General features: G+C 40.1%; 1 protein-coding gene across 1 annotated transcript in view; it reads right to left on the minus strand.

Moving 5' to 3' along the window:
- Positions 1 to 15,189, minus strand: part of ANO6 (anoctamin 6) — a 78,984-nt gene that overhangs the window by 14,636 nt on the left and 49,159 nt on the right. Inside the window, exons 7-15 of the mRNA XM_055808972.1 lie at positions 13,807 to 13,922; positions 13,239 to 13,373; positions 11,804 to 11,909; positions 10,477 to 10,537; positions 7,205 to 7,350; positions 5,176 to 5,253; positions 3,486 to 3,711; positions 2,447 to 2,616; positions 1,787 to 1,884 (exon numbers count right to left, since the gene is read on the minus strand). Coding sequence (XP_055664947.1) covers positions 1,787 to 1,884; positions 2,447 to 2,616; positions 3,486 to 3,711; positions 5,176 to 5,253; positions 7,205 to 7,350; positions 10,477 to 10,537; positions 11,804 to 11,909; positions 13,239 to 13,373; positions 13,807 to 13,922 — 1,136 coding nt within the window. The remainder of the gene's footprint in view (positions 1 to 1,786; positions 1,885 to 2,446; positions 2,617 to 3,485; positions 3,712 to 5,175; positions 5,254 to 7,204; positions 7,351 to 10,476; positions 10,538 to 11,803; positions 11,910 to 13,238; positions 13,374 to 13,806; positions 13,923 to 15,189) is intronic.

Below are 15,189 nucleotides of genomic sequence, written 5' to 3' on the forward strand. Positions count from 1 at the left end.
TTCTCCAGCCTGTCAAGGTCCCTCTGGGTGGTAGCACAACCCTCTGACTTACCAGTTTGGTGTCATCAGCAAACTTGCTGAAAGTGTACTCTGTTCCCTCATCCAAATCATTAATGAAGATGCTAAACAGGACGGGACCCAGTAGTGATCCCTGGGGTACAATGCTAGTGACTAGCCTCCAACAAGACTTCATGCCACTGATGACCACCCTCTGGGGCTGGCCATGGAGCCAGTTTTCAGTCCACCTCACTGTCTGCTCATGCAGCCCTTACTTCAACAGCTTCTCTATGAGGCTTTTATGGAAGACAGTGTCAACAGCCTTACTGAAGACCAGGCAGACAATATGCACTGCTCTCCCCTCATCTACTGAGGCAGTCATGTCATCATAGAAGGTTAGCAGGTTGGTCAACCATGACTTCCTCATGGTGAATTTATGCTGACTACTCCTGATGACTTTCTTGTCCTTCATGTGCCTGGAAATGGTTTCCAAGATTAGCTGCTCCTTCACCTTCCCAGGATCGAGGTGAGGTTGATCTTCTCATCTGAAAGACTTGCATGAGAATTTAAGAAAACTGATGAATTGGCTGTAGCCATTTTCAGCAGTCAAGGAACCATATTAAAAAAAAAACAACCCAGGGTTGGAGGCAAATGTGTATTGGCAGAGAAAACCCCAAAATGGTTTTCTTTATACTTGCAGAGATGCAGAACGAGAGAGCAGTAAAGAACCAGATCCAGAAGTAATACTCAGCATTTCAACACCTAGATGTTACTTGTCATCCTGGGAAGTAAATTAAAAATTCTGGTCAGACGAATATATTCCTGTACACAGAAGGGGGAGTCAGTTCTCTATGCCTGGAGCTGACCTCTACAGGCATGCTTATGTCTAGGGGCCCTTCCCCAGGTGGAAGAAGACCTTGAAAGGAAGGACAGGTCTACAGGTCCATCCTGCAACCAGCAAAATATACGGAGCATTGGGGACTGGAGGAACCATAGCTCAGCGTAGCAAGCCAGCCTCAATCCTACAAAGAATTCATTACATGCTTTGAAGTGGAGTCACTGTGCAGCAAATGAACACAATTCGTGGGCTTGGAAGAACCACTGCCAGAGGGAACACAATGCTGTGAGCTGATGCTTACAGCATTCAGGAGGACATGAGCAAACTGGGAGTTCCCTACTCCAAGCAACATAACAGCCACCGATCAGCATAAAATAAAAGACAAGACCTGGGAGAAGGAACAGAGTCCTGGATAGTACCTTAACCTAAATTAAATGGAGACCATTAGTGGTTAGCAATTTGCTTATTGTTTACATTAAAACATGACATTCCAGAGATCTGCCCCATTGAAAGAGAATGTATAGGCAGTATGAATATAAAATATGACTGTAAAACTAAGCGAGTTAAATTAGTGACTTATGTGTAACTTTTAAAAGCCCAATGTAGAACAACACATCGTTCCATTCAATATTAAGCAACAGCCTTTAGTATTTTCAGAGCTTCTATTGCCTCAGTTTTAAATATCCAACTTGAAACACATTGAGTCTGATTTGCAGAACAAGGAAGCATTTCTGAATAGAACGAAAATGAGTCAGAATGACAGAGACAGGAGCTCAGAGCTATCAGACCTAAAATACTGAAACTGTCTAAAAAGGCCCCAAAAGACTAGTCTTACTCTTTTAGAATACAAGATGCACCTATCAAATTTAGTGACCAAATGCCTGAGCGCATCAAGCAAAAGCAGTACCTTTCAAATATAAAAGAACAGATTACTTATTTGTTTGAACTCACGGAAGAAGCACTTCTTGAATGTTGTTCCAGATTGCTTTACCTCCTACTATGATGGCAAGCTGAGTTGTGAGTTCAAGGAGACATCCACCTGGATCGCACTGAAGGTTGGGAGAGACGTGAAGAATTTTTGAAGTTTGACAATTTCCCAGGCATGAATGAAGCATTTAAAATAATGCATTCCTGGTTTATTATGATAGCATTTCTTAAGGCAATACAAGAAGACTATTTAAGCAAACCTTTCCGGTAAGGTATGCAAAAGCCAATTCCAGGCCACATACGGTAGGTTGACAGGACACCAGTGAAAGAGTGAAATACCAGGTGAAGTCAGGCAGCTCTGTACTGCGCTATCACCAGGTGAGGGTCACCCAGTGGTACAGGAATGCTTCTGGTGATGTTCTGCCCTTCCCATGTGCCAATTCACAGAATGCTGGACCATGGGAAAATAAGCTTGTCTGGGCACATGTAATACATTTCTAAGCCCAACTGATCTCACGTGATATATGCTAGGGGTCACTAAGGAGGCAATTGGCTTGGGAGGCAGTCACTTTTTTAAACCCTCATGTTAAATATGTACAAACACGTTATACATTCCCAACTGCAGCAGAAAATCCAGACTAGTGGCTCCTGCTGTTTAAAAACAAACATGTCATACATTCTTACCTCTTCATTGCGATACTTTCCTAGCCAATAAACTGGATTTCCAGGGTGACCTACAAATTTGCCCTTAAAGAAGGCTATGTAGAAGCATGAAGAATAGTAGTTGACAAACTGAAACAAGAACATCTTTGTGGTCAGACTGTTTTCATAGTCAGTCTGTGTCCTTGGAAGCTCTGCAATTAAAAAAAAATAAATAATAAAACCCCAAACCTACAAGTAACCTACAAGCTTCTTTACAGCCTCAGCTGAGAGTATGCATGTGTATGCCTTGTATTCCTTAATATGACTGAGAGCATTATAAATTAGATTGTACATAATCCCCATGTATACTGTTACCATTATGCTAATTCTAAAACTATATGGGTTGTAAAAAGGAAAGACAATAAAGAAAAAGGACAAGCAAAAATTCTGATAACTCAGGGAAAAAAAGCACCCAAATCCAGCACACTCAGGAAAGATGCAAATGTAACACTTTGAACTGATGAAACAGTATCAAATAAAACTATATTAAAACACCGCGCTACTTCACACATCTAAAGTAAAATAGCTACTTTAATGTTGATGGTCTGGGTATAAAGAATAATAATATTTGTGACTGTTTATCTATTTAATAACATGGAAATGGTATCTAGCTTTGGAACAGTGACCTTATTTCATTTATTTACAAGAAAATAGCTATTTTCCCCATAAACAAAAGCTAATGTAATTGAATGTGTTATGCGTTACTGATCTGTTTTCATAAAACTTGGTTATTATAGTAATTTTCTTTGCTTTGTCTGTTTCAAAAGCACAAAACTGTAAACAATTGATCTTTCATGCTGGCTATACGAGGAATTTTCAGGCAAAGAGCTGAATATCATATGCCTTTGATACTGAGAAAATCTCTATTTGAAAATTTCTAGGTGGTATTGTGTGATTTGGTGGGAAAATTCTGAAATATGTGGTACAGGTTCATTTATTGGAATTCTTATTATACATCTAGATGCTATTTTTTCTTGCTATTTTACCCCAAGTTTCTATGTGAGGTACAGCAGCAGCTTACCAAAGTCAGTAATCAGGATTGCCACTTTTTCATAGATGACATTGAGAACCATAATGACTATAAAGCTGATGAGCGAAGCAGTTACTGAAGTAGCTGTCTGTGGAGTCAGGTATTTGCGGATCGCCTCTGTTCCACTAATGTGCTGTGACAACGTTGCAGAAAATGCCAGGAAAACCGAGAGCCTGTAGACAATGATTCCAATAACTGAAGCAATAATCAAAAGAATCTGCCAAGGGAATGCAAGAAAGATGTTAATGTTGAACCACTGGCTTTAGGAAAAAGCGAGTTTGAAACATTTTCTACAATAGGCAAAAGAAAACCAATTGTGTGCCTGTTATTCCATCACAAGAGGATGATCAAATAAGATAGAAGGCAATAAGTATAGAATCCATAAAAGAAGCCTTTTTTTCTTGCAGCATAGTCAATCTGCTGGAAAGAAAAGAGATGGTCTGTTTTATGACTAATAACAAGGTCTGTACCAATGCAAATCAAGACATTGAGATGCATAATCAGATCTTACGCCTTGAGGCATGTGATGGAAGAAATTTCCCTCTTTTGACATCAGGCAATTGGCAGGATGGCAAATGTACTAGCAAGTCTGCACTGATTATGGAGGGGGCTGTACCTTCTCTTTCAGATGATAATACTACAGACTACAGACCCCTCAAAGGAACAGACAAATTTTAAGCCAAGTCATGTAATCTGCAGGAGTTATAATAATGACCCAGGTACCCCATCTTCTTTTTCTGTTTCTCCTCTTGCTTTTATTTCTGGCTAGTTCTCTAGTTTTTATTCAGATTGAGGTCCATAGAGCTGTGAATCTTTTTTTCACTATCTCTGCAAACTGCCATGAATCCACCTACCTCCCCTTACCCTGCACATAATAAGAGTGTAGTAACACAAAAGACCAAATCTCTTCCCTTCAACCCTAAGTCCTATTTAAATGCAACAGCAAGCTAGCCTTCTTTCCTTTGTGTTTCAGATGTGTTAATACTGAGGGTCTCCTTGGCTGCCAGCCACCACTCTGCCTCCTATCTGTCTGTTATCACCTAGGAAAAGTTCTTTTCCAGCTTCTGTTTGTGCTACAGGTGAGGAGGACATGCAGCATACTAAAACTCTGAGCTTTTCAAGGTAACCTCTCTGGGCATGTTCACCATGTTATATCATGGCTGCCTGGACTGCTTTTAAGTTTTAGTTGCAATTAAAGCAGTGGCTCTAGAAGATTAGAAAGCACCCGGCTTTGCTCTGTTAAGTGAAACGAAAAACCTGAAAGACGCCCAGGACTATGAGACACAATACTGAAGCAAAAAGCTGGAAAAAGTAGGATAGAAATTGGCAGGGAGGAGAGCATATAAACCAAAGGCTTTCCCCTGCTTGCCCCCGCAAAGACGTTAGTCTTAAAATGATGAGGGAAAAAAACAATGGAGCACATTTGCAAGCACAACTCATGAGCTACAGCTGCAGGATATTTTCATACATATTTTCTATTCTATTGACTGTATGCTAATGAGTATTTGGTGACTACAGCTATGTTCTTCTTGTGGGCCCATACCTTATGGGCTTGGTTTATGCATCAGATGGAAATCCAACTGAAACTGTTCCATTCTTTCATTCAATTCAGGATAATTGTTTTTTTTAGATACTTACTAGAGAAGTGGACTAATGAGGTGAACAAATAAGAGAACTTTACCCAGAAGAAGACAGCACTTGTACAGAAAGCCATCCGTATGCACTTCCCACAGGCAGTGTATGGCACATGTTCTTCTTGCTGTAAAAGATTTAGAAACAGATCAAGGATGCACCCAATCTTTTCTTCATATTTTTTGTTTTGCTCCAATTAAGCCCTTTATGATATTAAGGGCAGAAAAAAGTAACAAAGTCCCCGGTTTTGTTTCCTTTCCTGCTTTATCCTGGAAATTCACATTTATTCATGATGTCAAAAGTCTTGCCTGATTATAGGTGTCTTTTGTTTGCTGCTCATTCTAAGATAAAAATGATTTCCATAGAGTCTGAGTGTCCTCAGCTCTTACTGATTTCAGCTATGACAGGGTTTCTTGGCTGATCATGGTATCCAAGGTCATTACCTTTCAAATTAGTTGTCAAAACATTGTCTAAAATTAGCAGGCACTAAAATTTTGCTCCTTGATCTCCATATTTCTCAATTTATCCCACAGAAACAATGGGATGGACTTGGAACTGTGTCCAGTTCTGGGTTCCCCCATTCAAAAAACACAGGGAACTACTGGAGAAGGTCAAGTGGAGGGCTATGAAGATGATGAGGGGACTGGAGCATCTCCCTTAAGAGGAAAGGCTGGGGAAGCTGGGCCTGCTGGGCCTGGAGAAGACTGAGAGGGGAACTTATCAGTGTCTACAAATACCTTAAGGTGAGTGTTAGGGGGATGGGGCCAGGCTCTTTTCAGTAGTGCCCAGCGACAGGACAAGGGACAATGGGCACAAACTGCAACATGAGAAATTCCATCTGGATTTGAGGAAAAACTTATTCACTTTGAGTGTGACAGAGCACTGGAACAGGCTGCCCAGAGAGGCTGTGGACTCTCCTTCTCTGGAGACTTTCAAAACCCGCCTGGGTGCGATTCTGTGCGACCTGCTCTGGGTGAACCTGCTTCAGCAGGGGCTTGGACTAGATGGTCTCCAGAGGTCCCTTCCAACCCCAACCATTCTGTGTGTGATTCTGTGTGTGAAACAGGAAAATGCCTACCTCAGTATGGTGGCATGAAGATCCACTGAGTCTTTATAGGATCTCTGAGGATCAAAATCATGTTTTAGCATAGTCTTCACTCTTTGAACTGTCTGAAACAAACTTTCTAGCTATGACTTTAAACATTAAAGGTGGCATAGGTTTATAAGCTTTTAAACAGAACCAGGTTTTTTGTAGTACAAGATATAAAAGATCTATATAGGATAGTTTCAACTCTGGCAGTTAATTTTGAAACTTTTCAAGTGCTCTCTAGTAAACATTAGTATAATGTGCATGGAATGTGAAAGCAATGCAAATGATCAGATAAACACCGGAGTAATATATTGACAGAGAATAATAAAAAGTGAAGCTGAGCTGGAGTGAGCTACAGAAGCTAAAGCTACTCAAAATGTATAATAAACAGAGATCTAGAATCCTCATAAATATGAAACCTATTTCATTGAAATGAGGATTATCCTCGTCCCAGTGAGTTTGCTACTATTAATCATAATTGCATCCACATGTACCTAGCAGTACCTATTTATACATGTTTGAAAGAGAAACATCTTTGGTTAAAAAAACAGTCTTGGCATGATATATAATGTAACATCTTTCCATCTATTTCACCCTTTTTTCCTGATGCATTCTTAGGCAAAGATAGCAAATGCTCTGTGATCTTGGCCTCTGGCAGCAACACTGAAATCATTTCTTGGGGGATTTAATAAAGTAGGCTTAGTCTCCTAAGCTGGGGATGATGCCTACTTCTGTTTATTTATGACACAGGAACCTCAGCAGTGCAAGCTCCTCGAACAGGAAACTACTCGAAGGTGCCTACAGTTAGGTATAAATTCCCTCCCAGGCATCTGTACTTTATAAGTTCACTATTTCCAGGCCAGCTCATCAACTATCCTTGAAGCACTGCTGATTTATACAGCTCCAGTCCAGATTCATCATTTTCATAGTGTCCTCCCACAACATGTCTATTGCAATAGGCATCATCAGTTATCAAAATATTCCTTACCTGTGTGATTTCATTCATTACTACATGAGTGCACCGAGCTTCATACTCAGGGCGAACTTGTTCTTCTTGTTCTAAGTACTCAACTGTGTCCCATTCATATTCCAGTTCAGCCTGCCGTCGCTTCCAAAACTCCAAAAACAAAGTAACTATCCAGAGATGGACAAAATGAGCAATACCATGTCAGTATTGGACACATCTTGACTCCCTGGTCTACAACACGTGGCTCACTTTTCCATACAGCTTTCCACAGATACAGAATAAAACCCTTCTTGGCTAATGCAATGGTGAAGATAACTGGATCTACTCCTTTATGCAATTACTGCTTTGGATATACATATACTTTAATAAGAGAAACCTGAGGTAAATGGTGTTGTAAGCACATGCTAAAAAATGCATAAACATTTTCATTTGCTTTCTGCCTAAGGCCAGAATATGAGCACTTTGGATTTCATATTATAGACTGCTTTTGGGAAAAGTTTATCATGGGATGCATAAGAAAGCAAGTTGGTTGGATAAGTGAAGACAAAATGTTGGAGAGTGCATGACTTCTGGGAAAGAAAAACTCAGTCTGCCAAAAATTGCCACAGGGAAAAAGCTCGTGTTCCTTCAGTCTGCAACTGTATGGACACATTATCAGTTTGCAGAGTACAAGAACCAATAATGGTTCAGGTAAAGCTGCTTAAACACAGCTGTCTTTCTTCCCCTGCTAGCACGAATCTGAAGGAGCTGCAGTTTTTTTGCATGGCACGGAGCTTAGAAACTCCCTGCGCTGGGCCAGCAGTTTCCTTGGACTGTGCTCCTACAACGGGAAGCACTGGGGGGAGCATCCTCAGATTAAATGAGTGCTGTGGCTCTGCAGCGCTGCCTCCAGGAGGAGTTAGTATCTCATCACTGCACTCATTACTACAATTGTCTGGGAGTAATTAACCCTAAAAGTGGTTTTTTTATTAGTTTGGCCCCCTCATCCTGAATGATCAAACATCAATGGCATGCAGTTACAAGGTTATTTCCAAAATCAGGTGTGGTCAACAAACCCCAGACTGAAGCACTTAAAACCCAGAAAACGCCGTGGGCTGGGCTGTGAGATGACCTTGGCATCTGACACAGGCAAAGCCCCAGGAAACCCTCCTTCCTCGATTATTCAGGGGCCTCTTTCACAAAGCCTTTGCTACTTTGAGCTTAGAAGCACAAAGGCCATTCCAAAGCAGTGGGCCAGAGCATCACACCCGCCTTCTCCAGCGGAGCAAGACCAGTCTTACAGAAACCTCTAACTGCTGCCCAGCCCCAACCACGGGAAGCTACAGGCTATACTGATTTGCTCCAGCTGCAAATCCAGCTGCTGCTGGGGAGTCCAGAGGTGCAAGGCCTCCTTCTGTGACAGCCTCCATGTTAACAGCAAAAGAAAGGCACGTAACATGGGGACAGCTCTCAGTCCAAATACAAAGAAAACCTGCTAGCTAAAATAAAGCAGCAGCCGAGCTGCATCTTTCAGAGCAGAGAAGGAGCTGCTGCTGGATTTGACATTTTTCTTTTGTTTTGAACTAGTGTTTTTTAACAGTGGAAACAAATAATGTTTCAGAATCAGGAGATCCAAGTACTAGTTCCACCTTGCATTGGTAATTGGTGTACCCTTTTGTGTGTCCCTCAACACTGCTAGTCAGTATGGCCCAGGCACTCTGCCTCTGAAGCTGTGTCACCATGGGCTGAAAAGAAATGCCTCTATTGGAGAACATTTGCTTGTTTAACTGATCTTGTTAAGGGAGATGATCCAGTGAAGTGGAAGCTGCCTCTTGTTTGTGACCTTTGCCAATTTAGTCACACCATCATGGGAGATGTGGCAGAAGTGTTGGTCCAGAGCATTAATGTATAGAGGCCAAATTCCCTGGTTTTATAGTGTTTTAAGACCTTTGAAGGGAATACACTATAAAAAATGCAATTATTAAAAGTGTATTGATGATAATGATGCAATAATATATCTAAAAATCTAGTATTATTTTAATTGTTTTGGACCAGGAGGTCTACAAAAGTATTAAAGCAAGATGAAAATTACAGCTGGAACTGCACCAGGACCATGGGTCATTTGGATTCATTACAATTTTGACTGAATTCCTGTAATATAATTCACCTCTTTATATAGTGGACTTATGACAAGAATACTAATAGAACTTGCAGCCATCACTATAACCATGCAGCTTAACTTTGTAATTATTATTCCTGGAACCATTCTTCAAAACAGGAAACACAATTTTAATTAAAAAGCAAATTACAAATAAATTAACTGTTCAGATGACAGGAGAAGATTACATTAGTAACAAACTTTTTCATTTTCTTTTATTTAGAGAAGTTTCTGCTAGTATTTTGATTTTAGCATATATATTTAAAACAAATCTCTTTGAAATGTTATGTTTCATCTTGTATTTCTTTAAAGCAGTAGCTATTTTAAAGCACTTTAGGTCATCACAGGAAAACAAGAATACAATGCGTTTTACAAAGAAAGCAGATTATGTATTCCTGTCAGCCTACATTTGAATTTAAAATGTTACATGAGTTTGTTACATGGGTTTTTTTATCTATAGTGTCCTGTATACTGATGTAACATTATTTTGGTAATTCCTGGATAAGACTGCAATAAAAGCCAGTTAACAAAGTTGCTAGTATGAACAAATGAAATCATTTCTGGGAAAATAAACCCTGCCTAACCCTTTGAACACACCACAAAGTGGTTTCACCCATGGGAAACATCCTGGTTTAAGATACATTTTCTCTGCTAAAAGATAAATATAGTGCTTGTAACTACTACACTTTTTACGATCAGTTTCTTAAATAAAGTCAGGAGGAAAAAAATCCTGGGAAATAGAAAAAATGACTATTTTTCAATTGCCTTGCACAGTCATGCAGCTGTTAATAGGCACAGGAACCTCCCAAAACCCTCTGGAAGAAAACCAGCTCCTCTGCCAGATATATTTCAGCATGTGGCTCGCTCCTGCTGGATGAACACGAGACAGCTCTTACCACTTCTTTGAGATTTTTCTCCAAGTCAAACAAAACAAAACAGACACCGAAGGCCACCTTTAAGTTCTGCAATTTTTTGTTTTCTTATGATGCTAAAAAAGAGTCCCTGTGAATGTACATGTCTTCTATGGAACTACCTACTAGTGAATTCCTGAGTGCTAGAAAATGAAGTCATTGCAAATTTATCTATGTTTTCTTGGCTGATGCTGGGGACTTGGCCAAAATTAGATGACAAACCACAGTTGTTGAAATCGACTTACCCCATATTCCCATAAATACTGCAAAGACCAGTGTTCCAAAGCTATCAAATATACAGAGTTTCTGAAAAAAAAAAAAAAGCAAAAAAAATGCTTAAAATATAACCAACCATTTTTTTATTTCTACACTGACCCACAACAGAAGCTGCTTACTGAACATGTTGATTTTTAGCTTTTATGTAGTTTAATAAACAATCTTTATTGACAGTGTTTCCTCAATTTCTGTCAATGTACACTACCCTCCAGTAAATTAAGGAAATTAAATGCAAAGCCCAGAATCCAAAATACAAGCCAAATATGCAGCGAGAGGACAGTAAAATGCATTGCTATCAAACTTCCTTCCATCTGTTGCATCAGAAGAGGAAAAACAATGCTTCTGGTCTGGGAACTCGGTATAGAGTTATGAATTTTTAATACAGCTACAAAAAGGCAATGGACACATCTGGTTCTCATGAGCAGGATGACAACAAATCAAGCTAGTTAGTAAAAACACATTCCGATGAGATACCTCTGTGGTCACAATTTGCCTTTCCTTTCCATCAGAGCCTTTTCCCTGTATTCTTATTATTTTTACCCTTTAAGTGTGCTGGAGCAACACATTAAAGCTGGGTAAAATATTTTGATGAATAGCTGGAAAATTGCAGTTTTGGGAGTGACTAGATCTATGGAAAGGAATTACAAAAGGCTAACATTAGCCTACTGAGACAAGGCAATGGAGAAAGAAAGCGAGGTTCCTCTAGACAGGAACTCAGAGCAAGAGTCTGGCTGTGTCGTTGTTAACAGGACACGGCTGTGTCACAGCTTCTGGCATGGCCATCATCAGCTTCTCCTTGTACCCATCTCCTCCTTGACAACAGGGGTCAAATTCAAGGCACAGATCCAGATAACTTCTTTGGGGACGGAGGGGACAGAATTCAGAATATCAAAATATATTTTAAATATTTCCTTAGCAAAATTGATTCAGAGCAACTGAATCAAGACTTCAGTAACTGAGTATTTTTTCCCCCCCAAAAAAGGAAGAAGTACCCCCAAGTGAAATTAAACGGTTTCATTTTCAACTAAAAACCCACTTTAGTCCTGTATTGAAAATTTGGAGGCTACGGGAAATAAAAAAAGCCCAATCTTTTAAATCTTGGATCAGACTGAAGCGATTAATGTTGTTGGTTTTACTTTTCAAAGTTCAGTCACTGTATCAAAAGGACCAACTATTTGCACAGTTTCAGCAATTCTGCAGGGTATTAGTGGAGGAACAACAATGGTTTTATACGTAGTACTAGAGGAAGTGGAACTACAGTTCAATAGCATGTCTGTAAGCTGTAAATGTAGTTACCTTGGATGATTCACAGGTGATGCTGAGGTTCCAGTAGGTACATACTTTATCACACTGAGGGCACATTAAGATATTACCTCCTATGTTGGGATCACATACTTCTTGGCTAAAAACAAAACTAGTCAGTCACTCACCAACACTAAATTCTTCAGTCCTTTTTTGCACGAGGCCACTGCAATAATCTCAGGGAATTGAGAGATAATTTACCAGTGATGTGCTCTCAAGAATCTGCCCCCACCCACCCCAGCAACACATCCCCATTTCCATTCCTAGTCCTCATCTCAAAAACCGATGACACAAAAGGAAAATAATTTCTATCCCCTGTACATGGTGGTAATTCTCAAAATTGTTCACATTAAAAACAAAACAACTCTTCAAAGATCCCATGTTCTTCAATAGGAAACCCACACTCGCATGCTCACACGTGCTGTTACAGCAAGTCCTAGAGGAGAAGGAAGAGGAACACTGACTAAAAGAGCAAGGAATAGCTGCAGGACCAAAAGGGCTACCTAGTCCCTGTGGTCGTCTAAAGAGGATCAGATTCAAAAACATGCAAAGGGGGGCTGCTAGGGTGATTCAAGGAATGACAGATCTGTCTCCTAAGGGATGGCAAAAGAGTTGTGTTCTAACTAGTACATACAACCCTACTATGGTGCTGGCTGAAAGGTGATGGATGTAATTGCCTTCTATAAATATATCAGTGGGGTGAACACCAGGGAGGGAGCTGAACTATTTAACTAAATGAAAATACTGGCATAAGGCTAAATGGGTATAAATTGGTCACTGGAGTGGAGGTCTGGAACAGCCCTTCATCACGTTTAAAGATAAACACAATTCCAGAAGCAGGTACACAGTGTGATGGCCTGTGGTTGATTTGGCACAATGACCCAGGTGTTTTTTCCTGGGTCATGGTGCCATGGTTGAATTTTGTCATTTTCTGATGAGGGAATCTGTGACATGGCTATCCCTTGCCTCCCAACATATCCTGGGCAGCTGAAGCCCCCTGTGCTGTTGCTCTTCCTCTATTCTTCTCTCAAAGTAGAGGAAAGAAATTTTGGGGGTTTTATCAAGGTCTTTGGATAAATCCTTTAAGGATTACCACAGTGAAAATAATGTGTTATGGCAATTTGTATCGACTTCTGATCGCCACTCTTTTCTTCGTGTTTCTACAGTAGGTGTGGTGAACCTAGTGCAAAATATAAATAAAACAATGAAATAACAAACTTTTGGATGTCTATCACTGCAGTGGTCCATGGACACCCTTTATTCTTGTTATCTCAATTTTATGCCTTTACTTCAAATCCACACCCACTGTTCTCAGGCCCTTTCATTTTTTTCTCTTTTCTTATGCAGTGTCTTGCAAACCCTGCATGGTCCCTTTTGCAGGGGACTGATCAAAATTGCATGTGACATCAACACAGGCCTGATCAGGTACCTCCATGTGCAGTCGTCCTTTGTCAGGCATCCATACAGAAAACAGCCAACTCCTACAACTGCAGCCACGATCAGCATATTAGTGTAAAAGCCCAGCCAAGCAAAGTAGATTCCAATTTTCTCTCCATAATATTTCCTGTGGAAGAGAAAGGGTTTTTCTGAAATGCAAGTAAATTCACATTTCTGTTTCAAATGGCTCTTCATTTCATACACCTTGTGTCAACTCTTATTGTCATATTCCTCTGGTTTGAACATGGGGATTGCAGAAGTATTGCAGCCAGGTATCTCTATCACCACTTTTATGCTTTTACAAAAGGATAGGAAGACGGCAGAAAAAAGGAACAAAAGAGAAATACCATGCCTTGGGGGAAAAAAAGTAATTGAAGTGGTTGCTTTTTAATTAACTGGCTTATCATGAAACCAAACTCAAAGTATGCTCCCATGCATGAGCTGATATAGATGTACGTATCTGCCCTCAGAACTGAGCTGTCTCTTTGAACCCCTCAAGCCAGGCCCGTTACGTAAATTCCTAGTTCCATCTGCATTAGTCCAGCCCCAGTCACACCAACCTGATGAAATCCAGGGGCTGCAGCTTGAAAATGTTCTTAGGATGAGCCCATTCCCTGTAGAGAAGATACCGTTCACTTGGGCAGTTGGGATCAGTTGACAGGTGCCTAAAACTAGACTGCAAAACAGAAAAGGCATGAGAAGAATACACTGTTAATCTAACCAGCACAAATCAGCTCCCATCTCCACAGATCCTATGCCATGTAGCCAAAGCCTGGAATAGTCTTTTAGCCCAGTCCAACTGCCAGCCAGGAAAAGGAGCAGGAAGGCAGCTCTGGGACTGCACCAGGATTCAGGATAGAAGGTTGTCAGAATGGCACTGAATGCTAAAGCAAATGCTTTACATATGTGAGCTGAAAATAACAGAGACTCATCATGAACTTAAATCAGAGCACATGTCATCATCTTGGCACTTAGGAATAGAAAATAGCAAAAGGATCCATTCTAATTAGAGAACAGGACCAAATTAAAATGGATTTTAAGTAGCTTTAACAGGCTAACATGCTTTGCTTCAAAATAATATTGTGCTGGACTGAAGGCTGGAAAGTCTGAGTGATAAATCCAGGGCTTCAAGTCTCTGTTTTAAATTTAAAAGAGAGTTCACATGGAGATAATCCTTGTGGGTTTTACAAGGTAATTTGAAAAACTATTTCAATAAAGCCTATTTTATTTGAGGGAATTCTCTGTTCTATATCTGTGATGCAACAAGACAAGTGACATTTGTAGAAATCTATAGGCTACTTTTGCTTTTCAGAGTAGCTGTGATACATAATTTTAATTGTATAAAAAGACAGTCATTAACTACTAGTCATACTGAGCCCAAATTCCCCGTGCCAAGATAGAAGTAGCCTGCAAGGCAGGTTTTAAATCTTTAAAAGGAAACCTTAAAAACGGATAGTCACGAATTATACTAATTCTATCCTGTAAAGCTTTGGGTTACTTACAAGAAACATGATTTGTCTTGATTCTGTCTTAAAGATTTCCTTGAAAGCCTTGGAGGCCTCCTGAATATTTTAAGCCGAGTTCAAACGGCTGAAGCAGTTATCATTCCTGACCTCCGATGTTCTCAGCGTCTTCTCAACAGAACACACCTCAGACACAGAATGGTGGCTCTGATGGGGAGGAGGGGTGGGGGTGTATAATAGATATAATGCAGAAAATCAGCCCTCAGTCTTTGCTTACTGTATGCCATTTGCAGCCTCACATGGAGTTTTTCTTTAATCAAATATTCTGAAATCTGATTTTTTTCTCCTTAATTTTCTTTTCCTGTGTTATTGCTAGCCTTTGTATACAAAACATTTTTCAGTATAACTTCCTTCTTTAAATGCTGTAATTTAAAAAGCTTCAGAAGTGTAGCTATAAAAGCTGGATTTCTTATTATTGCA

This window comes from Falco peregrinus, chromosome 6, assembly GCF_023634155.1.
Source record: "Falco peregrinus isolate bFalPer1 chromosome 6, bFalPer1.pri, whole genome shotgun sequence".
NCBI lineage: Eukaryota > Metazoa > Chordata > Aves > Falconiformes > Falconidae > Falco > Falco peregrinus.